Raw genomic sequence first — 27,272 nt, forward strand, 5'->3', positions numbered from 1 at the left:
GAGGCCAAGGCTGGCGAATCGTTTGAGGCTGTGAGTTTCAGAACAGCCTGGCCAGCATGGCAAAACCCTGTCTCTACTAAAAATACAAAAATTAGCCTGGTGTGGTAGTACATGCCTGTAACCCCAGCTGCTCAGTGACCGAAGCATGAGAATCCCTTGAACCTGGGAGGTGGAGGTTGCAGGGAGCTGCCATCAGGCCACTTCACTGCAGCCTGGCTGACAGAGCAAGACCCTGTCTCAAAAAAAAAAAAAGAAAGTTTAAAGAGAGTAGTTATGTCAAACAGCTGTATCAGGGAAAGAAAAATGTCCAACTTTACACTTGCTGTTGAGATTTCTATATGAAACAAGAATGCCAAATGAAACAGCTCTACATTCAAGCTTGTGAGGGTTCTGACAACATCAAATCAAACCTGGATTTGTAGCAAAGATTTAAGAGAATCCTGAAAGGCAGACAGAGGATGGGGGAATAATAAAGAGGGTGAACAAAATGAATTAGTATCTACTAGAGTGCCTGCTCTGTACTAGGCAATGTACAAGGCCATTTATATTTGTTATTTCATTTAAACATATCACATAACTAATAGAAAAATCGAAATTGTAGGCTGGGCACAGTGGCTCATTCCTGTAATCCCAGCACTTTGGGAGGCCGAGGCAGGTGGATCACAAGGTCAGGAGATCGAGACCATCGTGGCTAACATGGTGAAACTCTGCCGCTAAAAAAAAATAATAATAATAATAATTAATTAAAAAAAGAAAAGTCTAAATTGCCAGCGAGTTTAGAAAACCTCTAATTCTCAAAAATGAGGAAACTGAAGCCTATAGGTATATAATGTAACTTAAAATTTTAAAGTAGTAATAGTCTAAAAGATCATAAGATGGTTATGTTACTTATAAAAAGTTATCAGTATTTATAATGAACAAGACACAACAGTCCTTACAAAACAATAGTATTTAACGCATTAAAAAAGGAAGTTTAAAAAACTGTTTTGAAGGCTGGGTGCAGTGGCTCATGCCTGTAATCCCAGCACTTTGGGAGGCCAAGGCAGGCAGATCACTTGAGGCTAGGAGTTTGACACCAGCCTGACCAAAATGGTGAGACCGGGTCTCTATTAAAACACAAAAAATTAGCTGGGTGTGGTGGTGAGTGCGTGCCTGTAATCCCAGTTACTCAGGAGGCTGAGGCAGGAGAATCACTTGAACGTGGGAGGCGGAGATTGCAGTGAGCTGAGATCACCACTGCACTGTAGACCTGACAACAAAGCAAGACTCTATTTCAAATAAAAAAACAAAAAACTGTTTTGGTTTAAAATCCCTAAGTAGAAATGAAAATACTTTCTTAAAAAAAAAATTTAAGTTCTATTTTATCTTTTTTAAATCTAAAAATTTTAAATATTCATAAGCAAAACATTTTCATGTTTCCACTATTTTTTCTGATTTCTTGTGACTCAAATGGTCACAAGAATAGATGTCTCAAATGATTAAAGAGAATTTTACTGTACACATTGAAGAGACTGTATGTTCTTATTATGAAATATTTAAAAGATGAAGATAAAGATCCCATGTACTCTTTAGTTCCCTCCAATGAGTATCGTATCACCACCAGGGTATCAACACTGATACAATAAGCAGATCTTCAGATTTCCAATTTTATTAGTATTCAGTTGTACGTATTTCATTCTACACAATTTTGTCACATTTGTAGGTTAAGTATCTATAACCGCAGTTGAGAAACAGCACAGTTCCATCATCTCAAGAAGCTCTCGTGTTACCTTTTTATAACAACATCTACCCTCTCCCCTCCCCCCATCTCCTGCCATATTCCTAACTCATAGTAGCCACTAATCTGGTCTCCATTTCCAAAATGTTGGTTTTTCAACTACTATAAAGTTAGAATCATACAGTATATAACTTTTAGGACTTGCCTTTTTCACTTAGGATATTTTCCTTGAGATTCATCCAAATGGCTGCAAGTACCAATAGTTATACTCCTTTTTATTGCTGAGTAGTATTCCTCGGTATAGATGTAACATGGTTTACTTACTCACTGAAGGCCATCTGAGTTGTTTACGGTTTTTGGCTATTAGGAATAGAGCTTCTACAAACATTCATGGGAAAATTTTTGTAGAAAAGTTTTCATTTATCTGGGATAAATGCCCAAGAGTGCAACTGCTGCGTCATATGGTAAGTGAATGTTTGGTTTTATAAGAAACTACCAATCTGTTTTCCAGAGTAGCTATACCATTATATATTCCCAGATGCAATGTATGAGAAATCTTGTTTTTTCACACCCTTGCCAGCATCTGGTTGTGTCATTTTTATTATTTAATAAATGGGGCCTCACTATGCTACCCAAGCTGGAGTGCAGTCACTATTCACAGGCACCATCTTAGCAATCTGTAGCCTCAAATTCCTGGTCTCATTCCATCCTCCTACCTCAGCCACTAGAGGAGAAGCAACTTGAAGTGTGTGCCACTGCACCTGGCTGGTGTAATTATTTCTTATTTAAGCCATTTGGATAGGTATGTGGTAATATTTCATTGTGGTTTCAATATTCATTTCCCTAACGGCTAATGATGTTCTTTTTACGTATTTGCCATCTGTAATTCTCTTCTATGAAACTTCTGTTTCATTTTTGCTCATTTCCTAACTGAACTCTTTGCCATTCTTTTTTATTGTTGAGTTTTGAGAGTTCTTTATGTATTTTAGATACTAGTCATTAGTCATCTATGTGGCCTCCTAATTTATTTTTAGTGAGATAAAACATTGGATACATCTGAAGCACCCACCCTGCATAACTTTACTCCCAATCCATTCTCCCCCTCCCTCCTCCTTCAGATGTTACCATTCTCATGAATATTTTAGTAAGTTTATTGCATATATACATGTATCCATAAATAATGTTTAGCATAGTTTGCATATTTTTAGAAATTATCACTTAAAAGGTAGCTCTCGTACTATCCTTCATTTTTCTTCCCAATATTGTTTTTGCTTTTTATTATTTACTTTTTTTTTTTTTTGAGACGCAGTTTTGCTCAGTCACCAGGCTAGAGTGCAGTGCAGTGGTGTGATCTCCGCTCACTGCCTCCTGAGTAGCTAGGACTACAGGCGCACACCACCACACTCAGCTAATTTTTGTATTTTTAGTAGAAACGGGGCTTCACCATGTTGGCTAGGATGGTCTCGATCTCTTGACCTCGTGATTTGCCTGCCTCAGCCTCCCAAAGTGCTGAGATTACAGGCATGATCCACTGTACCTGGCCTTTAATTTTTATGTATTTATTTTTGAGACAGAGTATTGCTCTGTTGCTCAGGCTGAAGTACACTGGGACCATGTCAGCTCACTGTAACCTCCGCTTCTTGGGTTCAAGTGATCCTCCTGCCTCAGCCTCCCGAGTAGCTAGGATTACAGGCTCACGCTGCCATGCCAGGCTAATTTTTGCCACTGCACCTGGCCTTTTTTCTTTCCTTTTTTTTCTTAAGAGACAGTATCTCACTCTGTTGCCCAGGCTGGAATGCAGTGGTGTGACCATGTCTCACTGTAACCTCAACCTCCTGGGCTCAGGCAATCCTCCCACCTCAGCCTCACAAGTAGCTAGGACTACAGGTGCACACCACCATACCTGGCTAATTTTTAAAAAAATATTTGTAAAAATGGGGTTTTGTTATATTGCCCAGGTTGGTCTTGATCTCCTGGCCTGACATAATCCTCCTGTCTTGGCTACTAAAGCACTGGGTTTACAGGTGTGAGCCACCATGCCCAGCCTTCAGTTTTTTTTATATTTAAAATTTGTCCAGGTAACTGCATAAACCTCTAGTTCATTTGCTTTAACTGTTGTGTAGAATCCCACAGCAGGAATATACAATTAGTTATCCATTCTCCACCTCAACATTTAGGGATCAATTTGTTGATGTTAAAACAAATGCTGCAATTTCCACTTCTGGTCAAGATGATTCAACAGAGACCAGAGATTTATCCTCACCTGAAAGAACAACTCTCTCTCTCTCACACACACACACAGACAAAACTCATAAAAACAAGGGTTTTGAAAACAATGGACACCAGACAACAAAGGACAGTGACCCCAGAGTGACAAGAAACAAATGAAGTAAGCCCTACAACTGACCTGGCTTACTTCCTTAAGAGAGTTTCCAGGACATGATGCAGGAGGGGAGACTGAGGCAAAGCCTGGGAGACTCCTGAGTTGAAGAGCTAAAGCTGAGAATACAGTGAAATAATGACAGCCAGAAGATTTCAAAGCACAGAGTATCAAAGAAGAGAGAGCTGCAGAGAAAGTCTCAGAAGCCCAGAGATCTGCAAAGTGATCCCCTCAAATACTGAGGAGATCAGGGTGCTCAGTACATGTAACTGAGGAAACTATCCAAGACTGGGGGGGAAAAAGGTATGAAAGGAATAGAGAGAGCACTACCCAGAATTCATAGGGACCAGGAATAGTGCCTGTTCTCAATAGCCAGATTGGAGAAACTCAATTTATGGGGTACTGGGCAGAGTACACAGGAAAGTCCTACCTTAGTACTAGGAAATTTTTAGCCCCAAACTAAGTACTGCTTCAGACTAGCCTAACAACAAATTATATATATTAAAAAAAAAAACCCCAAAGAACCACAGAGTTGACAAATACAATAACTGAACTGCAAAACAACCCTCAAGATTTACAGAAATAAAAATAAACCAGCACCCAAAAACATAAAATCACAATGTCTGGAATTTGATTAAAGATTAACAGCCTTGCAAAAAGGCAAGAAAATGTGACCCATAATGAGAAGAATCTCTTTACCCAGAACTAATTGTTAGAATTAAAAAGACTTTTAAAGCAGTTAATATTATAACTGCATTCCATATGTTCAAAAAGTTACGCAGAGAAATGGAAGATGTAAAAAAGACTCAAGTCAAACTTCTAGAGATGAAAACTAGTGTCTGAGATGAAAACTACAATGGATGTAAAGATAGTGTGGTATTGGCATAAAGATAGATATATGGTCAGTGTTAAAAAACTCAGAAATATACCCTAATATTTATGGTCAATTGATTTTTCAACAAGGATGCCAAGATAATTCAATGAAGATTGCTTAAGCCCAGGAGGTTGAAGCTGCAGTGAGCCTGATCAAGCCACTGCACTCCTGCCTGGATGACAGAGCCAGACCCTGTATCAGTTAAAAAAACAAAAAGTTCCTGCCTATGCAACATAGTGAGAGCCTGTCTCACCAATAATTTAAAAAAATTAGGCTGGGCGTGGTGGCTCACACGTGTAATCCCAGCACTTTGGGAGGCTGAGACAGGTGGATCCCTTGAGCTAGAAGTTTGAGACCACCCTGGGGAACATGACAAAACCCCATGTCTAAAAACTATAAACAATTAGCCAGGTGTGGTAGTGTGCCCCTGTATGTAATTCCAGCTAATGGGGCTGGGAGGTGGGTGAGGTGGGAGGATCGCTTGAGCCCAGGAGGTTGAGGCTAGAGTGAGCTGAGAATTGCACCACTGCGCACTCCAGCCTGGGTGACAGAGTGAGTCCCTGTCTTTAAAAAAAAAACAAACTAGGCATGATGGCATGTGTCCATAGTTCCAGCTACTCAGGAGGCTGAGGTGGAAGGATTGCTTAAGCCCAGGTGTTCAAGACTGCAGTTTACCATGATTACTCCACTGGATGACAGAGCAAGACCCTGTCTCTATTAAAAAAACAGAAACCCAAAAACCATTCTCATAATTTTTTTTTCACTTAAAGTTTGTCTTATATTAGTATGGTGACATTAACTTTCTAATATTTACCTACAACATTCTTTTTTGTTGTTAATTTCAACTTCTATACCTTTATGTTTTCGACAGTATTTATCTGAATTTGTTCTTCCATTAAATCAATTGTTTCTAAAAAACTGATCAGTGCATTTACAGTTATCATGATCACTAATACATTTAGTTTTATTTCTACCATCTTCTGTTCTATTTATCTTGCTTGTTCTGTGGTTCTTTCTTGCTTTTTTGTTTGAGACTCTCACTCTGGCACCTGGCCTGAAGTACACTGGTAAAATTATAGCTCACTGCAGCCTCACTCCTGAGCTCAAGTGATCCTCCCCTCTAAGCTTCCCAAAGGCATTAATCATTGAGCCTGGCCTGAGTCTAATTTTCATTCCTTTGCAGTAATTTATTTGGTTGCTTTCATAAGATCTTTGTCTTTAATGTTATTCTTTCAGAATTCACTCCCCCCCGCCCCAAGTTGATATATTTAGCAATTCTGGGAAATTTTCATCTATTATCTCTTTGAATATTGCTACTCTCCACTTTCTCTACTCTACCCTAGAACTCCTATGAGATATATCTTGAACCATCTCATTCTAGTCTTCATGTCTCTTCTTTTTCATATTTTCCGTTTTTAAATATCTCTATGCTGCACTCTGTGTAATTTCTACTGTTCCTGATTTTCAACTGTTGAATATACAGTTTAACCTATATAACAAATTAATTTTACTGATCTACTTCAAAGCACATCAACTTTGGATACATATTAGAATGATCTAACTGTAAAACAAACAACATACTGATACCCCTGGTCCAATTCCCAAAGATTCTGATTTAATCAGTCTGCCATTGAACTCATGCAGCTATCCTTTAATAAATTCCCTAGGTAGTTCTATTATTTCGATAGTGTTGAGAATCATCCTATCACCATACCAACTTGGTACAGTATTTCTTACACCTTAGAAAATTCTTCCAGGCCGGTCGCGGTGGCTCAAGCCTGTAATCCCAGCACTTTGGGAGGCCGAGGTGGGTGGATCACGAGGTCAAGAAATCGAGACCATCCTGGTCCACACGGTGAAACCCCGTCTCTACTAAAAATATTTTTAAAAAATTAGCTGGGCATGGTGGCGTGTGCCTGTAATCCCAGCTATTCGGGAGGCTGAGGCAGGAGAATTGCCTGAACCCAGGAGGCGAAGGTTGCGGTGAGCCGAGATTGAGCCATTGCACTCCAGCCTGGGTAACAAGAGCGAAACTCCATCTCAAAAAAAAAAAAAAAAAGATTCTTCCAATAACTTCCTGTCCTATTCCAGTTACTGACCCATGTCCCTGAACCCTTCTACAGCAAAATTCCTCAAGAGTTACCTATACTCATTGTCTCCACTTTCTTCCTGTTTAAAACCACTTCAGGGCCGGGTGCGGTGGCTCACGCCTGTAATCCCAACACTTTGGGAGACTCACGAGATCAAGAGATCAAGACCATCCTGGTCAACATGGTGAAACCGTCTCTACTAAAAATACAAAAAATTAGCTGCGCGTGGTGGCGCGTGCCTGTAATCCCAGCTACTCAGGAGGCTGAGGCAGAAGAATTGCCTGAACCCAGGAGGCGGAGGTTGGGGTGAGCCCAGATCGCGCCATTGCACTCCAGCCTGGGTAACAAGAGCGAAACTCCGTCTCAAAAAAAAAACACTTCAGTTCAGATTTTATTCCCTCAATATAAAGAGATTATTTTTTCCGGGTCACTAATTACTTTCATGTTGCCAAGTCCAATCATTATTTATCAATCCTTATCTTATTTGAACTTTCGGCAGTATTATCTTTTTCCTTTTTTTTGTTCATCCTGAGAATCTTTCCTCCTTCTTGAACTGCTTTCTTCACTTGGCTTTCGGGACTTCACATCTTGGAGTCTTATTCTACACTCATGATCCTTTCTTTATTAGTTTTCCTCATTAGTTTCTATTCATCTTCCTATCTTCTAACTGTAAACATGGAGTGCTCCTATGGCTTTAAATAGCATTTGTATACTAATTCTCAAATTGATATTCCTAGTTGTCATTCTCCTCCAAATCTCTTTATACAGTCAATTGCCTAACTGACATCTCCATTTGGAGGTCATCTTAGTCCATTTCCCGAGGTGGCTCACGCCTATAATCGCAGTACTTTGGGAGGCTGAGGCGAGTGAATCACAAGGTCAGGAGCTCAAGACCAGCCTGGCCAAGACGGTGAAACCCTATCTCTACTAAAAATACAAAAAACTGGCCGTCGCTCTCCAACGCCAGCGCTGCCTCTAGCTCGCCGAGCTCCAACCGAAGGAGAAGGGGGGTAAGTAAGGAGGTCTCGATACCATGGCTCGTACAAAGCAGACTGCCCGCAAATCTACCGGTGGTAAAGCACCCAGGAAGCAACTGGCTACAAAAGCCGCTCGCAAGAGTGCGCCCTCTACTGGAGGGGTGAAGAAACCTCATCGTTACAGGCCTGGTACTGTGGCACTCCGTGAAATTAGACGTTATCAGAAGTCCACTGAACTTCTGATTGGCAAACTTCCCTTCCAGCGTCTGGTGCGAGAAATTGCTCAGGACTTTAAAACAGATCTGCGCTTCCAGAGCGCAGCTATTGGTGCTTTGCAGGAGGCAAGTGAGGCCTATCTGGTTGGCCTTTTTGAAGACACCAACCTTTGTGCTATCCATGCCAAACGTGTAACAATTATGCCAAAAGATATCCAGCTAGCACGCCGCATACGTGGAGAGCGTGCTTAAGAATCCACTATGATGGGAAACATTTCATTCTAAAAAAAAAAAAAAAATTCTCTTCTTCCTGTTACTGGTAGTTCTGAACGTTAGATAATTTTTTTTCCATGGGGTCAAAAGGTACCTAAGTATATGATTGCGAGTGGAAAAATAGGGGACAGAAATCAGGTATTGGCAGTTTTTCCATTTTCATTTGTGTGTGAATTTTTAATATAAATGCGGAGACGTAAAGCATTAATGCAAGTTAAAATGTTTCAGTGAACAAGTTTCAGTGGTTCAACTTTATAATAATTATAAATAAACCTGTTAAATTTTTCTGGAAAAAAAAAAAATACAAAAAACTTAGCTGGACATGGTGGTGGGCGCCTTTAATCCCAGCTACTCGGGAGGCTGAGGCAGAGTACTGCTTGAACCTGGAATGTGGAGGTTGCAGTGAACCAAGATTGCAGCACTGCACTCCAGCCTGGGCAACAGCAAGACTCTATCTCAAAACAAAACAAAACAAAACACCACAGACTGGGTAATTTATACAGGGGGGTGTGGGTGCGTTGTTTTATTTATAGATGAAGGCTCTCCAGGTTGCCAAACTCCTTGGGCTCAAGCAATCCTCCCACCTCAGCATCCCAGGTAGCTGGGGCTACAGATGTATGACACCATACCCAGCTTTGGGTAATTTGTAACGACCAGAAGTTTATTGGTTATTTGTTAGCGTACAGTTTCAGAAGTTGGGAAGCCTAATATCAAGGCATTGGCATGTAGCAAAGACCTTCTTGCTAGTAACATAGCAGATGGACAAAGACAGGGTGCCCTTTTACAACATTAATCTCATCCATGAGGGTGAAGGCCTAATAACTTAATCACTTCTTCAAGGTCCTACTTTTTAATATTTTTACGTCAATTAAATTTCAACATGAGGTTTGGAGGAAACAAACACTCAAAGAATAGCAGATCTAACAGGCATTTTATAATCTTAATTCAAAACTGTTTCTTCCCCTACTGTTTCACATCTTAGCAAATGACAATACTATTTAGCCAGCTGTTCAAACCAAACACTTGGAGTCATTCTTAGTTCCTCTTTCTCATACCTACAATGCATTCTATCTGTAAACTCTAAACTCTATCAGCATTACCTTTCAACCAAATACATTTCAAATTTGACCTTTTTTTTTTTTTTTTTGGAGACAGTTTCACTCTTTCACCCAGGCTGAAGTGCAAAGGTACGATCTTGGCTCACTGCAACCTCCACCTTCCGGCTTTAAGCCATTCTCCTGCCTCAGCCTCCCCAGTAGCTGGGATTATAGGCAGCCACCACACCCGGCTACTTTCTGTATTTTTAGTAGAAATGGGATTTCACCATGTTAGTCAGGCTGGTCTCGAAATCCTGACCTTGTGATCTGCCCGCCTTGGCCTCCCCAACGGGCATAAGCCACGGCACCCAGCCCCAAATTTGACCTCTTAACATGACTTTCGTGTTACTTAGTCCAAGCTGTCATCTCCTACCTAGGCTATTATAGTTATTTTTGTGTTTGTTTTTTCAAGATGGAGTGTCACCTCTGTCACTCAGACTGGAGTGCAGTGTCATGATCTCGGCTCACTGCAACCTCCACCCCCTGAGTTCAAGCAATTTTCCTGCCTTAGCCTCTCTAGCAGCTGGAATTACAGCTAGGTGCTACCACACCTGGCTAATTTTTACATTTTTAGTAAAGATGGGTTTCACCATGTTGGCCATGCTGATCTTGAACTCCTGACCCACCTCCCAAAGTGCTAAGATTACAGGTGTAAGCCACCTGGCCCAGCCTGCAATTCTTTTTTATTTTTTTTTTGAGATAGAGTCTCACTCTGTCACCAGGCTGGAGTGCCATGGCACAATCTTGGCTCACTGTAACCTCTGCCTCTCTGATTCAAGCGATCCTCCTGCCTCAGCCTCCTGAGTAGCTAGGATTACAGGCACCTGCCACCATGCCTAGCTAATTTTTGTATTTTTAGTAGAGACAAGGTTTCATCATGTTGGCTAGGCTGGTCTCAAACTCCTGACCTCAAGTGATCTGCCTGTATCAGCCTCCTAACATGCTGGGATTACAGGCATGAGCCACTGTGCCTGGCCTAATAAACCCATACTTAATTTTTGAAAAATTTTCTGTTGGCTGGGTGTGGTGACTCATACCTGTAATCCCAGCACTTTGGCAGGCTGAGGAGGGTGGATCACTTGAGGTCAGGAGTCGGAGACCAGCCTGTCCAACATGGTGAAGCCCTGTCTCTAACAAAAATACAAAAATTAGTCAGGTGTGATGGTGCACACCTGTAATCCCAGCTACTCAGGAGGCTGAGGCAGGAAAATCACTTGAACCCAGGAGGCGGAGGTTGTGGTGAGCAGAGATCGCACCACTGCACTCCAGCCTGGGTTCCAGAGTGAGACTGTGTAAATAATAATAATAATTGTTTTACTGTGGTAAGAACACAACACAAGATCCACCCTCTCAACAAATTTTCAAGTGTACAATACGTTAATGTTGACTACAGGTACAGTGCTGTATGTCAGATCTCTAGAGCTTTTTCCTCTTGCTTGAAACTAATTTTACATCCATTGTTGAGCAACTCCCCAATTCCTCCACCCGCTCTGCCTCTGGCAACCACCATTTGACTCTGTCATCCTATGAATCTGACTACTTTAGATACCTCACATATGTAGACTCATGCAGTTATTTGTCTTTCGGTGACCGGCTTATTACTCTTAGCATAATGTCCTCAAGGTTCACCCATGTTGTCACAGGTGGAGTGCTAATATGTCTTCAGGATCCTGATTTTGATTATTTTGGATAAATATCTAGAAGCATAATTGCTGGGCCATCTGGTAGTTCTATATTTATTATTTCAAGGAACCTCCATACTGTTTTCCATAGTGGCTGTACGTACCATTTTGCATTCTCACCAATAGTGTGCAAGGGTTCCAATTTCTTCACTACCTTGCCAATTAAAAAAAAATAGCCAACTTGACAGGTGTGATGTGATGATATCTCATTGTGGTTTTGATGAGTACTTCCCTGATGATTAAAAATGTTGAGCAATTCTGTTGAGCAATTTTACATATACTTGGCCACTTTTATGTCTTCTTTGGAGAATGTCTATTCAGGTCCTTTGTCTATGTTTTTTTTTTTTTTTGAGATGGAGTGTCACACTGTCACCCAGGCTGGAGTGCAGTGGCACGATCACGGCTCACTGCAACCTCTGCCTCCCAGGTTCGAGCAATTCTCCTGTCTCAGCCTCCCAAGTAGCTGAGACTATAGGTGAGTGCCATCATGCCCGGCTAATTTTTTGTATTTTTAGTAGAGGCAGGGTTTCACCATGTTAGCTAGGATGGTCTCGATCTCCTAATTTCGTGATCCGCTTGTCTCAGACTCCCAAAGTGCTGGGATTATAGGTGTGAGCCACCGCATCCATATATATATATATATATATATATATATATATATATATTTTTTTTTTTTTTTTTGCTGCTGAGTTGTAAGAGTTCCTTACATGTGTTGGAGATTAACCCCTTACCAAATATATGGTTCACAAACATTTCCTCACATTTTGAGGACTGCCTTTCCATTCTGTTGTTTCCTTTGCTGTACAGAGGCTTTTTAGGTCGATGTAGTTCCACTTGCTTTTGCTGCCTGTGTTTTTGATGTCATATCCACAAAATCACTGCCAAGACCAATGTCATAATGCTTTTTTCCTGTTTTCGTCTTATGAGTTTTATAGTTTCAGGTCTTACTAAACTCTTTAATCATTTCGAGCTGATTTTTTGTATACAGTACAAGAAAATTTCATTATTTTGCTGTGGGTACCCAGTTTTCCCAATACTATTTGTTGAAGGAACTATCCTTTCCCTATTGAGTATTTTTGAGTCCAAACATAAATTTTCAGGAGACATTCCCATCCACCCCCAGCCTAAGACACAAAAGTTTCCTTGTTTCTTCAAATTAGGAGATGGAATTTTCTGTGGTCCCTTCCTTTCCGTGAGTATGAGCCTTTAAAGGTCCCTGCTTTATAGAGAGATCTGCATTTCTAACTCTGTTCTATACAGGCCTAAGGTTCATGGACATTAAAACCAAGACTTTAAGTAACTGAGACTAGCAAAGCACTCAGAAATATCACAGCATTAAGTCACATGCATACTGCTCATTTTCAGTTCCTCATCCATTTGCAGTCCATGAGAACTTTCCTGTTTTTTTTTTGAGACAGAGTCTCACTCTGTAGCCAGTCTACTCGGGAGGCTGAAGTGGGAGAATCACTTGAACCTGGGAGATGGAAGTTGCAGTAATGCAATCTCAGCTCACTGCCACTCTGCCTCCCAGGTTCAAGCGATTCTCCTGCTTCAGTCTCCCAAGTAGCTGGGATTACAGGTGCCCACGCCATGCTCGGTTAATTTTTTGTATTTTTAGTAGAAATGAGATTTCACCATGTTGGTCAGGCGGGTCTTGATCTCCTGACCTCATGATCCACCCACCTCAGCCTCCCAAAATTCTGGGATTACAGGTGTGAGCCACCGCACACAGCCAAATTTTCCTTACTTCTTTCAGGCTCAGCTAGCTTTGCATCTTTAAAAGTTGGTTTAAAAATAAAAAAATTGTTACATTTCATCCAGCATGACTAGGTGTTTTGTAATCGAATAGTATAAGGGTTTTAGGTTACACAGTCTGTTATACTGCCATTATAAAATATGCTGGTCTAGAAGTTTAACATTTATTTTCATAAGAACTAGTTCAGTTCAAATAAACAAAGTAACTCCAAAGACCACTAACTGCAAAAGGAAAAACACACCTTAACAATGGAGTGACCTTGCTGTTACCCTAGGGATCAAACTTTTCACTGCACGATTGAGACATGGAAACAATCTGACAAATCTACAATATGGAACATACTTCAAATCAATGAGCCTGGTCTCTTCAAAAAATTTATATTAAAAAAAATAGAGGTGGTGGTGCAGACTGTTCTAGCTTGAGAGAGACTTATAGACATAACCAAACATAATGTATAATTTTTTATTGAATCTTGGTTTAAACACAGCTACAAAAGATACTATGGGATATGGGTAAATTTTCAAATGGACTAGATATTAAATATTAGGGAATTTTTACTAATCTTTTTATGATAATGGTGTTGTGGTTGAATAGGAGACTGTCCATGTTTTTTTGACAAGTAATTTTAGTATTAGTTTTCTTTTTTCTTTTCTTATTTTTGAGACAGAGTCTCGTTCTGTCACCCAGACTGGAGTGCACTGGCAAGATCTTGATTCACTGCAACTTCCATCTTCTAGGTTCAAGTGATTCTCCCACTTCAGCCTCCCAAGTAGCTGGGATTACAGACATGCGCCTCCATGCCTGGCTAATTTGTGTATTTTTAGTAGAGACAGGGTTTTGCCATGCTGGCCAGGCAGGTCTCGAACTCCTGACCTCTACCGATCCACCCACCTCCACCTCCCAAAGTGCTGGGATTACAGGCATGAGCCACCACACCCAGCCTACTATTTTTCTATGGCTGCTATAACAAATTAGCACAAATTTACTGGCTTAAACACAAATGTATTACCTTTTTTATGTTTTAAAACACAAATGTATTACCTTTTTTATGTTTTACCTTTTACATTTAAAACAAATGTATTACCTTTCACTCAAAGTGATTAAGTCTAAAATGGGTCTCATTAGGCTAAATTCAAGGTGTAGGTATGGCTCCTTATTCTTTTTACATAGGGTCTGGCTCTGTCACCAGGGCTGGAATACAGTTGCAGGATTACGTCTCACTGCAACCTTTGCCTCCTGCAACTTAAGCAATTCTCCCACCTCAGCCTCTTGAGCAGCTGGGTCTACAGGTGTGCATCACCATGCCCAGCTAATTTTTGTATTTTTTGTAGAGCGGATTTCAGCATGTTGACCAGTCTGGTCTTAAACTTTCCCGCCTTAGCCTCCCAAAGTGCTGGGATTACAAGGATGAGTCACCACGCCTAATCAGCTCCTACATTTCTTCTGAAGTCTCCAGAGGAAAATCCATTGTCCTGCTATTCCCTGCTAGAGACAATCTGCTTTTCTGGGTTCATGGCCACTTCCTTCATCTTCAGCTATCAAGCCTACTCCTCTGATTGCCATCTCTCTAACTCTCTTCTGCTTCCCTTTTTCCATTTTAGGGACCCTTATGATTATACTGAGCCCACTTGGATAGTCTAGAATAATTTCCATATTTTAAGGTCAACTGATTAGCAACCTTAATTCCATCTGCTATCTTAATTCTCTGTTGCCATGAAATGGAACATATTCACAAGTATGGAGGCTAGGGTGTAGACATCTTGGGAGAAGAGGCGTTATTATGCCTACCACAGAAATTTTAAGTATTTAGAGATAAAAGACTAAAACTTACTTTGAAGTAGTTTTAAAAAAATGTTTATGCTATATATCAATAGCATATTGATATCTGCCAAGCAAATATGGCAAAATATTTACTGTAGCTGTTGATTTTACTACTCTATTTTTCTGTATACTTAAATATTTTCAATAAAAATTTAAAAACTAAGCCGGGTACAGTGACTCATGCCTGTAATCCCAGCACTTTGGGAGGCTGAGGCGGGCAGATCACAAGGTCAGGAGATGGAGACCATCCTGGCCAACATGGTGAAATGCCATCTCTACTAAAAATACAAAAATTAGCTGGGCATGGTGTTATGCGCCTGTAATCACAGCTACTCAGGAGACTGAAGCAGGAGAATATATGTATTTATATATATATATGTACATATATATGTGTCTGTGTGTGTATATATAAATAATTATGGCTTTCCTTTGATATAATGTCCCTTCATAGAACATGGATGCCCTTTCCTACTATAGGCACTAATTAAATTAGTAGCACCTGATAAACTTTTCATGTTGATAAAATATGTAAAGGTTAGTCACCACATTCACTATAGTGCCCTTATCAAGTCAGAAAGTATCAAGTCAGGTAGTAAAAAGAGAGAGATGTCTGTGAAATAGTCCTGGACATAAGTCCTTAAGATATTTATATTTTCATATTTTGCACAAAGAGGTACTATTAAAAAAAAGATATTTATAAACAGGAAGTGCTGAAATCATCACTCATTCTTACATGTGAAGAAGGGCTCCTTTGTAGTTTGCCTTCTGCCACAGGAGACATCGATCAGCCTGAGGTCCAAGACCTGTTCACTCCTATGCAATGTTTTTAAAAACTCTGATTTAGATAATCCAACAAGACAGAAAGAAGGCTAGAAGCATTAAGAACTTCCACCTCATTGAAGAGGTCAAGTGAAGACTCTCTTAAAATCATTCAGTTTTGAAGTACCTACCTAGTATTGTAAGAAATATAAGTAAATTGACAGTGAATTCAAGGATGATCTAGTAACTGGAGAAATCTGGAGAAGCATTTGCTGTCAAATAGAGCAGAGGTCCGGTAACAAGAATGTTAAAATGTGGATGACAACTTCAAGAACAGGATAAAGGTCTCATACTAGATAGTTCTGATTTCCACCCCCTTCCTATAAGATTGTTCATTCTTCTGCCTGGTGAGTTATGGGAATGTGACAGGCTATCATTCCTTCCAACATATCTTATTTCTCTTCTTATAGTCCATTTTTATAATAAAGATAAATATGCTGTGACCTCTGCTTGTTTCCTCCTCGTCCTGAGTTAAAAACCCCAAAGTCAGGCTGGGGACATGGTGGCTTACACCTGTAATCCCAGCACTTTGGGAGGCCAAGGTGGGCAAGAGTTCAAGAGCTCAAGATCAGCCCAGGCAACATGGCAAGCACCTGCGGTCCCAGCTACCCAGGAGGCTGAGGTAAAAGGATTGCTTAAACCCAGGAGGTCAAGGCTGCAGTGAGCCTAGATCATGCAACTGTATTCCAGCCTGGGGAACAGAGTGAGACCATGTCTCAAAAACAAACAAAGCCCCAGCTACTTGGGAGGCTGAGGCATGAGGATCATTTGGGTCCACGTCAAGGCTGCAGTGAGCCATGATTGTTATCACTGCACTACAGCCTAGCTGACAAAGCAAAACCCTATCTCCAAACAAGAAAAAAGAGAGAAACAATAAAATTGTATATATATGTGTGTATGTATATTTGTAAGTATCATTTAAAAAATTAGACATAAAAAGGGGACAGAGTGGTGTTAGGGTAGGGGGAAGAGACTATTCTTAAAAGGATGGTCAGGAAAGCCCTGTCAGAAAAAAGTAACATTAGAACAAGTCCTAAATTAAGGGCAGAAGTGAGCTGTACAAGTATCTGGGAGAGGAGGAAATGAGTAGAGGTCACAGCAAGGATGTTGCTTGAGACAGGAGAGCACTTAGACTGTGCAAGCAACAGTAAAAAGGTACAGATGAAGTGCCATATCCAAGAGGAAGAGTGGTACTTTAAGTCTATACAAGGGTACAGTGGCTCATGCTTATAGTCCTGGCACTTCCAGAGGCTGAGGTAGGTAGGACTGACTGAGCTCAGGAGTCCAAGACCAGCCTGGGCAACATAGCAACTCTATTTCTACTAAAAGTAAAATAAAAATCAGACAGGTATGGTGGCATGTGCTTGTAGTTCCCGCTACTTGGGAGGCTGAGATGGGAAGATTGTTTTTGCCTGGGGGAATCAAGTCTAGTGAGCCGTGATTGCACCACTGCACTCTAGCCTGGTTGACAGACTTTGTCTCAAAAAAAAAAAAAGACATACAAGCCTGGTCATGATGGCTCATGCCTGTAATCCCAGCATTTTGGGAGACCGAAGCAGGTGGATCATACAGTCAAGAGATCGAGATCATCCTGGCCAACATGGTGAAACCCCGTCTCTACTAAGTAAATACAAAAAAATTAGCTGGGTGTGGTGGTGTGCACCTGTAGTCCCATCTATTCGGGAGGCTGAGGCAGGAGAATCGCTTGAACCCAGGAGGCGGAGGTGGCAGTGAGCCGAGATCGTGCCACTGCACTCCAGCCTGGCAAGAGAGCAACAGTTTGTCTCAAAAAATATATATATATACAGTTGGGTGGGATGGCTCATGCCTGTAATTTCAGCACTTTAGGAGGCCAAGGTAGGAGGATCACAGGGTCAGGGGTTCGAGACCGGCCTGGCCAACACGGTGAAAACTCGTGTCTACTAAAAAAAAAAAAGAAAATTAGTCAGGCGTGGTAACACACGCCTGGGGAGGCTGAGGCAGTGCTTATAGACATATCTATATAGATATGTGTAAATACACATTACTAAAGTTTAGAGAAGGACTGCACAAGTCTAGGAAAATTTTTAGGAAACTGAAACTTAATTCTGCATACTGCCAACCTTGTGGCTAATACGTATCTGAATGATAAGCTCCCCGCCATATATCTCTATGTCTCTAGTTGCTAAAAGAGTTCCAGCTCAATAAATATGAAGATTAATATAACTTACATTAGTTTTTCAGTTTATAATTTAATTTACACACTTTTTTATTTTTTTTTTTTTTGAGATTGAGTATCACTCTGTCCTCAAGGCTGGAGTGCAGTGGCACAATCTAAGCTCACTGAAATCTCCACCTCCCAGGTTCAAGCAATTTGCCTGCCTCAGCTTCCTGAGTAGATGGGAATACAGGCACACATGCCATTACATATGGCTAATTTTTCTATTTTTAGTAGAGACAGGGTTTCACCATGTTTGCCAGGCTGGTCTCAAACTCCAAACCTCAGGCGATCCACCAGCCTCAATTTCCCAAAGTGCTGGGATTGTAGGCATGAGCTCCCAGGCTTAACATACATTATATCTTATGTGACCCCCATAACACCACTATAAAGATGGTCAAAGTAGTAACACTGTCTCAATTTTATAGATGAACAAATCAGGCTTCCTGGGACTTGCAGAAGAAACTAGCTTGTCAGTTTCAACACAAAAACATTTTCATTTTCTGAAGAGCAATGTTACTCAAAAGTATAGGCCACTGACCACTGCAGTTCCATGAACTGCAACAAGATAAGCATAGAAATTGAGATTATTTAGAGAAAGTGCTAATTTGCCACCGTGCCCAGCCAATCTCTACTTTTTTAAAAGAGAAAAACATAAATTAAAATGCACATTCCCAGACCCTATTTCATGGCAATAAATTCTTTGGTTGGGCCAAGGAAACTGCATTTTTACTACCCTCTCCTGGTTATTACTAGGCACTATAAGAATGACTGCTACAAACTTTCACAAGAGAAACAGGGAAGTGGCCAGGCATGGTGGCTCATACATGTAACCCAAACACTTTGGGAGGATAAGGCAGGAGAATCACCTGAGGTCAGGAGTTCAAGACCAGCATGAAGAAATGGTGAAACCTCGTCTCTACTAAAAATGCAAAAGTTAGCTGGACATGATGGCAGGTACCTGTAATCTAAGCTACTAGGGAGGCTGAGGCAGGAGAATCGCTTGAACCCGGGAGTGGAGGTTACAGTGAGCCAAGATCGCACCACTGCACTCCAGCCCAGGCAACAAGACCGACACGCCATCTCAAAAAGAAAAAAAAAGCAACAGGAAAGTAAGGAATCTAAGTACATAATTAAAGAATAGGAGTTAGCTACATTTTTCTAACCTCCCCAGCACTCATCTATAAAAATCCTGTTTTTCTTCATGCAAAGTAGAACAGATTGTAGGCTATCCTTAGGAATATTTTTTAAATGAAAGAAAAACAAAATATTCTCTTTAATCCTTTATACCATGGAACTAATAATAATAGGCACTAGGAGAGCAGTTTTGAACAGTAGAAATCTTTTACAATGCTCTGAAAAGCATGATCTCCTAGGTACATTTTGTACATGCATACTCTAGAGAGCCTCCTCTTCCCAGATAAAACATGTTTTTTTTGTGTGTGTGTGTGTTTTGTTTTTGTTTTTTTGAGTTGGAGTTTTGCTCGTTACCCAGGCTGGAGTGCAATGGCGCGATCTCGGCTCACTGCAACCTCCGCCTCCTGGGTTCAGGCAATTCTCCTGCCTCAGCCTCCTGAGTAGCTGAAAACATGTTCTAAGTGATACATTCATCATAGAAGTCTGAAGACAGTTGGGGGAAAGCACACTGTAACAAGTAACAAGGTATGCACTGGGGGCCTGGTGAGAAGGAATATAGGAGAGAGATTAACATTTGAGTAAATGCTGATTATCAGAATGGTGAGAGCTAAGGACCAAAAAAAAAAAAAAAAAAAAAAAACCAACCAAATTGAGGTTCCCACCTGTAATTTCACCACTTTGGGAAGCAGAGGTGGTAGGAGAGCCTGAGCTCAGGAATGGAGACCAACCTGAGCAATATAGGGAGACCATGTCTCTCTCTCTCTCTCTCTCTCTCTCTCTCTCTCTTATTTTTTTACAGAGTGTCACTCCGTTGCCAGGCTGGAGTGCAGTGGCACGATCTCAGCTCACTGCAACCTCTGCCTCCTGGGTTCAAGCAATTCTCTTGCCTCAACCTCCCGTGTAGCTGGGACTACAGGCGTGCGCCACCACACCCAGATAATTTTTGTATTTTTAGTAGAAACGGGGGTTTCACCATGTTGGTCAGAATAGTCTCGATCTGACCAATAGTCAATCTCTTGATCTCATGATCCGCCCGCCTTGGCCTCCTGAAGTGCTGGGATTACAGGTGTGAGCCACCGCACCTGGCCTGCGAGACCTTGTCTCTACAAAAAATTTAAAACTAAGCTGAGTATAATGGTGCATGCCTGTAGTCCCAGCTACTTGAAATGCTGAGACAGGAGGATCAGTTAAACCCTGGAGACTGAGGCTTCAGTCAGCTATGATTGTGCCACTACTCTCTAGCTTGAGTGACAGAGCAAAACTCTGTGAAAGAAAGAAGAAAAGAAAGAGAAGAAAGACTTTAAAGAGAAGAAGGGAAGGACGAAGAGAAGGAGGGAGGGAGGAGGGAAAGGAAAAAAAGAAAGCAACAACAACAAAAAATAGTATTTAATTCTCAGAACATTCTTATGAAGTCCCTATTATACCCATTCCATGGATCAAAAAACTGAGACTCAAATACTGAATAACAGCTGAGCGTGGTGGCTCATGCCTGTAATCCCAGCACTTTGGGTAGATGAGGTGGGCAGATCACTTGAGGTCAGGAGTTCGAGACCAGCCAGGGCAACATGGTGAAACCCTGTCACCACTAAAAACACAAAAAATCAGCTGGGTGCAGCGACATGTGCCTGTAGTCCCAGCTACTTGAGAGGCTGAGGCAGGAGAATTGCTTGAACCTGGGAGGCTGAGGTTGCAGTAAGCCAAGATCCAGCCACTGTACTCCAGCTTGGGTGACAGAGCGAGACTCCATTTTAAAAAAAAATTAGTATTATATAGTATACTACATAACTTTTATTTAGCATAAAATACCTAAATAAAAAAAGTTGTGTTTCCTGTCCAAGAAACACAACAAACAGGAAAGTCATGATTAAAATCTACATCTAATTCTGGTTAGGCGTGGTGGTTCACGCCTATAATCCCAGCACTTTGGGAGGCCTAGGAGGGTGGATCACCTGAGGTCAGGAGTTTGAGACCAGAGATCAAGACCAGCCTAGCCAACAGGGCGAAACCTCATTTCTACTGAAAAATAGAAAAATTAGCGGGGTGTGGTGGCACGTGCCTGTAGTCCCAGCTACTCGGGAGGTGAGGCAGAACAATCGCTTGAATCCAGGAGGGGGACGTTGCAGTAAGCTGAGATCACACCACCACCCTCCAGCCTGGGTGACAGAGCAAGACTTCATAACAACAACAACAATAAAAATCTACATCTAATTCTTTTCATCTGGCGCCAGGCTGGAGTGCAGTGGCATGATCTCTGCTCACTGCAACATCTGCCTTCCAGGTTCAAGCGATTCTCCTGCCTCAGGTTCCTGAGTAGCTGGAGCTAAAGGCACATGCCACCACACCCAGCTAATTTTTCTATTTTTAGCAGAGATGGTGTTTCACCATGTTGGCCAGGCTGGTTTCGAACTCCTGACCTCAGGTGATCCTCCAGCTTCAGCCTCTCAAAGTGCTGGGATTACAGGTGTGAGCCATCAAGCCTGGCCATCTACATCTAATTCTAATGACCAGGACACTCCCCTTCTACCACACCAAGGATGGTAAGTGGGTTTCAATTCTAATGCCAACTACATTTAACTGATGGTGGTGACCTGTAAAATTCTGTTACATCGTAAAGACTTCTAATCAATTGTCAGCCATAGGAATAACATATAAAAATAGCAACACATATATAAACCCAGTATTTACCAGATTACTCTCATAATCAGACTAAAAATGCCAGAGGCATTTGAATTCAGCAGGCTATATAGTAACCACATTTTGCACTGTGGAAAAACAAAAGCTGAGAGGTGGTCATTACAGGGAAAGAGCAATTCTTTAAACCTTCATAACAGGTCTCAATAGGGTACAATAGTTCACACTTGTAACCCCAGCACTTAGGGAGGCTGAGGTGGGTGGATCACTTGAGCCTAGGAGTTTGAGGCTGGGTGCAATGGCTCACTCCTGTAATCCCAGCACTTTGGGAGGCCAAGGTAGGTAGATCGCCTGAGGTCAGGAGTTCAAGTCCAGCCTGGCCAACATGATGAAACCTCGTCTATACAAAAATACAAAAATTAGCTGGGTGTGATGGCACATACCTGGAATCCCAGCTACTCAGACAGCTGAGGCAGAAGAATTGCTTTAACTCAGGAGGCAGAGGTTGCAGTGAGCCAAGATCGCGCCACGCACTCCAGCCTGGTGACAGAGCTAGACTCCAACTCAAAAAAAAAAAAAATTTATAGCTCTGTATACTAAATTAGTCATAATATAGAGGTGAGAATGTTATGAGTATAGCTAATCCAGTAGCAGCCTAGCTACATTCTCTAATGACAATTCATGTATTTTAAAAGGGCAAATAATAATCCAAATAAATTTTTTCTCAACCCAGCTTCTGAGATTAGTGGCCCTGTGTCCTCTACTTACTACTGTACAGGCAAATGAAAGACAATTTGTCTTCTCAACTATAAACAAAATGCACTTTCAGTTCCTGGCAAAAATCACAGAGCAATGGTCTTGCACCATCTCCAATCTGCCCTAATGCAAACCAGATGGCTGAGCTCCTTCTAAGCTATCTAATGCTTCTTATTGCCAATCAATCCCAGTAATTATTCAGCCCTCCCCGCCAACTATGTAAACTCTCCATTTCAGTTTCCTAAAGGAATTTACACACACACAAACCAAACTGCAAAACAAATTCCTCAAATGAGGTAAAAGGCACTAAGGAAAAGCAGAATGGGTTACAGAAAAAGTTTCATTTTAGATGCTACAAAGAAGTGAAATTATTTCCAATGTACCTTTTTTTTTTGAGACAGAGTCTTGCTCTGTTGCCAGGCTGGAGTGCGGTGGCAAGATCTCGGCTCATTGTAGTCTACGCTCCCAGGTTCAATCGATTCTCCTGCCTCAGCCTCATGAGTAGCTGGGATTACAGTCATGGGTCACCACACCCAGCTAATTTTTATATTTTCAGTAGAGACAGGGTTTTACCTGACCTCATGATCCACCCACCTCAGCCTCCCCAAATGCTGGCATTACAAGCATGAGCCACCTCACGCAGCCTCCAATGTACCATTTTATAGGATTACCTTAGACGCTGGAATTAATAGTCACAATGGAAAAGGCTATGAACAAGGGCTTGAGAAGAGCACACATCTGTGTGGTATGGGAACACTATTAACTATTTCTAATTAAGAGGAGACTTAGATAACACAAAACCAAAAGAAGCCACACTGATCTCTTTACATGAAAGAAACAAACAGGATATATGAGACCACAAAGTGCTTATTATACTACAATGTATCTGGCAAGGTTAGCAAACAGGAGGTTAGAAATAAATTTGGCAAATCAGAGAAAATAATCTAACATACCTATGGAGGACACCAGCTGATTACTACAAATATCACTAGAGCTGCTACAAAGCAACACACCTGCAAACAAAAAAGCTGGGCTCCAAAGTTAAGCACAACTTTCCTCCAAGCCAAAATGTACTTCTTCAAAATATATCTGCAAAAATTATAGGGCACCAAATTAAAATCTGTCTCAGGACTGTCTTAGGTGAGTCCTACTTAAACTGATATACACTGAAAACAAACAGACATTAACCTTTTTCTTCATATTTTTCTGACAGAACATCTATACATTTGTTTATTGCTTGTCTCCTTCCACCACTACATTTTAAACTCTATGAAGTGAGGGAGACTTGTTCACTATGTCCCTAGTGCTCACATAAGTTCCTAGCACTTACAAATCATTCAATAATTGTTTGTTAACTAAATAACTGGACCCTTAATCTACCTGCTATTTTGATGGGCAACAGTGGGGGAATGCTATAGAATTCTATTTTCAAGCACAGAATTGATTCCTGTTCTTCAAGACTATATAGCTTTCTTGGCTCACGCCTGTAATCCCAGCACTGTGGGAGGCCAAGGCAGGTGGATCACCTGAGGTCAGAAGTTCAAGACCAGCCCAGCCAACATGACGAAACCCTATCTCTATTAAAAATACAAAAAATTAGCTGGCTGTGGTGGTGGGCACTTGTATTCCCAGCTACTCGGGAGGCTAAGGCAGGAGAATCACTTGAACCTGGGAGGTGAAGGTTACAGTGAGCTGAGATCACACCATTGCACTACAGCCTGGGCAACAAGAGCAAAACTCTGCCTCAGAATAAAAGAAAGAAAATTTGTCTTGGTTATTCTGTGTATAAACAAATCCTTCCCATTTCTTTTTTCTTTTGAGACAGAGTCTCACTCTGTCTCCCAGGCTGGAGTGCAGTGGCACAATCTTGACTCACTGCAAACTCTGCAAGCCAGGTTCAAGAGATTCTCCTGCCTCAGCCTACCAAGTTGCTGGAATTACAAGCATGGATCACCATGCCCGGGTAATTCTGTATTTTTAGTAGAGACTGGGGTTTCTCCATGTTGGTCAGGCTGGTCTCGAAATACAGACCTCAGGTGATCTGCCCGCCTCAGCCTCCCAAAGTGCTGGGATTACAGTCGTGAGCCACTGCACCCGGCCAATTTTTGTGTATATATATATATATTTTAAGATGGAGTTGTACCATGTTGCCCAGGCTGTTCTCAAACTCCTGGACTCAAGCAATCCACCAGCCTTGGCCTCCCTAGGTGCTGGGATTCAGGAGTGTGCTACCACACCCAGCTCACAAACTTTGGCTTCCAATTTTCCATTTGATTTTGTAGGCCAAGGGGATGGGATGATCTACATGCCACTGCCATCCGTTCGGGTCACATTAGGGGAAGCTATGGATCAGACACACATATGCAAGTAACTAGCACCAGGGCACCAAGATCCCCTAAATAGTTTTTGTGCTGTGATTCAGAGTGAGAAAGTAACCACGCAGAGCATCACCAACAGAGAAGAACCTCAAGACCCTTACAAGCAGGAGAAAACAGATTATTAGTTGGCTTCTCCTTGCTGTTTCAATTTATCATAGAAAACTAATAAGCCTTTTTTTTTTTTGAGACAGAGTCTCACTCTGCCACCAGAATGGAGTGCAGTGGTGCGATCTCAGCTCTCTGCAACCTCCGCTTCCTGGTTTCAAGCAATTCTCCTGCCTCAGCCTCCCAAGTAGCTGGGACTACAGGCGCGTGCCACCACACCCAACTAATTTTTGTACTTTTAGTAAAGAAGGGGTTTTATCATGTTGGCCAGTATGGTCTCCATCTCTTGACTTCATGATCCGCCTGCCTCAGCCTCCCAAAGTGCTAAGATTATAGCCGTGAACCACCGCGCACAGCAATAAGCCTTCTTTCAAAGTCTTTTAATAGTTTCCATTGTTACCTATTGCCTGGCCTCCTGTATTCTGTCCTCCTAACCAAGTTACTCTGTCTCAATCTTCCATAAGACAGTCTCACGCCTGTATTTTCATGTACCATCCTCCTAGACCCTCCCTTGCCACATTTCTATGTAAGTTCTTGTCCTTTATCTGATAAAATATGTGGCCTAATTAATCCTAGCCAAGTGTTTATTCTCCCAATGTCTGGATGGTATTGTTTCTCAATAGCCATCAGAATTAACTCTCCTCCTCTCCTATAGTAATGGAAATATCACATGGTTTTTCAGCTTCACCACATTTCCTAGCCTCCACTATAGACAGGCTAAAATCTTGCCAACAGAATAAAGAGAAAATGTTTGTTACTTCTTGGTTGAGAACTAAAACAGGTGGGCAAATTCCTCCATGCTCTTTCCCCTTCCCATTTGGCTACAAACTAGCTCCAACCTTGGAGAAAAGGACAATGCCCTAGAATGTGATCCTCTTACTGGTGACATCAGCATTTTCTAGAAACTTTCTGGATATACAAATTCTTGACCCTCATCCCAGACTCTGAAATTTTGGAGGTGAGAATTATATATTTTGTTTTAACAAGCCCTCCTGGTGATTCTGATACATACTAAATTGTGAGACCCACTGTTCTGGGGATTAGCAGAAAAATTAGTGTAAAGAAAATCTGTCTCTGAAGTATCACATGAAACAAAAGAGCAACAGGACCCACTCACCTTGGGCAATTACATGAAAGAAATGCTTTCTATCTTGTTGGAGCCACTATAGCTATTAGGCATACTCTAGTTGCTCTCAAAACTTTTTGTTTCAGAACTCCTTAAAGAGGAGTTACAAATCAAGGCCCCAGCTGGGCATGGTGGTGAGAGAGTGCCTATACTCCTAGCCACTTGGGAGGCTGCGGCAAGAGGATTGTCTAAACCTGAGTTTGAGGTTACAGTGAGCTATGATTGCACCACTGTACTCCAGCCTGGGTGACAGAGCAAGACCCTGTCTCTAAATAAATAAAATCAAGGACCCCAAGAGGGCAATAACTAAGAGTCACCATATTAGAAACAGAATTAAAATGAAATTTTAAACTGGGCACGATGGCTCACACCTGTAATCCCAGCACTTTGGGAGGCTGACGCGGGCGGATCACCTGAGGTCAGGAGTTCGAGACCAGCCTGGGCAATATGGTGAAACCCCCATCTCTACTAAAAGTACAAAAATTAGCCAGGCATGATGGTGCATGCCTGTGGTCCCAGCTACTCTGGAGACTGAGGCAGAAGAACTGCTTGAACCCGGGATGTGGACGTTGCAGTGAGTTGAAATCGCACTACTGCAGTCTAGCAACAGAGCCTGGGCGACAGAGCCAGACTCTGTCTTGAAAAACATAAATAAAGTTTTAAAAATATTAATTCACCAACCAGGCACAGTGGCTCACACATGTAATCCCAGCACTTTGGGAGGCCAAAGAGGGCGGACCATGAAGTCAGATCGAGACCATCCTAGCTAACACAGTGAAACCCTGTCTCTACTAAAAAAATACCAAAAAAAAAAAAAAAAAATTAGCCAGGCATGGTGGCACGTGCCTGTAGTCCCAGCTATTCAGGAGGCTGAGGCAGGAGAATCACTTGAACCGGGCAGGTGGAGGTTGAGGTGAACTGCCATCCGTTTCAAAAAAAAAAAATTTTGAGGCCAAGCTCGGTGGCTCACGCCTGTAATCCCAACACTTTGGGAGGCCAAGGAGGGTGGATCATAAAAGGTTAAGAGATCGAGATCATCCTGGCCAACATGGTGAAACCCCGTCTCTACTAAAAAATACAAAAATTAGCTGGGCATGGTGGTGTGCACCTGTAGTCCCAGCTACTTGGGAGGCTGAGGCAGCAGAATTGCTTGAACCTGGGAGGCGGAGGTTGCAGTGAGCCAAGATCACGCCACTGTACTCGAGCCTGGCGCCTGGCAACAGAGCAAGACTCTGTCTCAA

At 41.7% G+C, this 27,272-nt stretch overlaps 2 protein-coding genes across 10 annotated transcripts in view; one reads left to right on the forward strand and one right to left on the reverse strand.

Annotated features, from left to right (window-relative positions):
- GATAD2B (GATA zinc finger domain containing 2B) overlaps positions 1-27,272 on the reverse strand; it is a 119,552-nt gene that overhangs the window by 37,586 nt on the left and 54,694 nt on the right. For 2 of the 9 annotated variants that reach the window (XM_078355786.1, XM_054247738.2), the window contains exon 1: positions 22,110-22,225. The exons of the other annotated variants lie outside the window; for them this stretch is intronic. The gene's annotated coding sequence lies outside the window, so the exon portion shown is untranslated. Of the gene's footprint in view, positions 1-22,109; positions 22,226-27,272 lie in introns of those variants that run through there. 9 annotated transcript variants of the gene reach the window in all.
- LOC100401839 (histone H3.3A) lies at positions 8,035-8,575 on the forward strand. Its single transcript, XM_002760005.7, has one exon. It carries the CDS (start codon positions 8,095-8,097, stop codon positions 8,503-8,505), a length of 411 nt encoding a protein of 136 aa, XP_002760051.2. The 5' UTR covers positions 8,035-8,094; the 3' UTR covers positions 8,506-8,575.

Source organism: Callithrix jacchus, chromosome 18 (genome assembly GCF_049354715.1).
Source record: "Callithrix jacchus isolate 240 chromosome 18, calJac240_pri, whole genome shotgun sequence".
Lineage (NCBI taxonomy): Eukaryota > Metazoa > Chordata > Mammalia > Primates > Cebidae > Callithrix > Callithrix jacchus.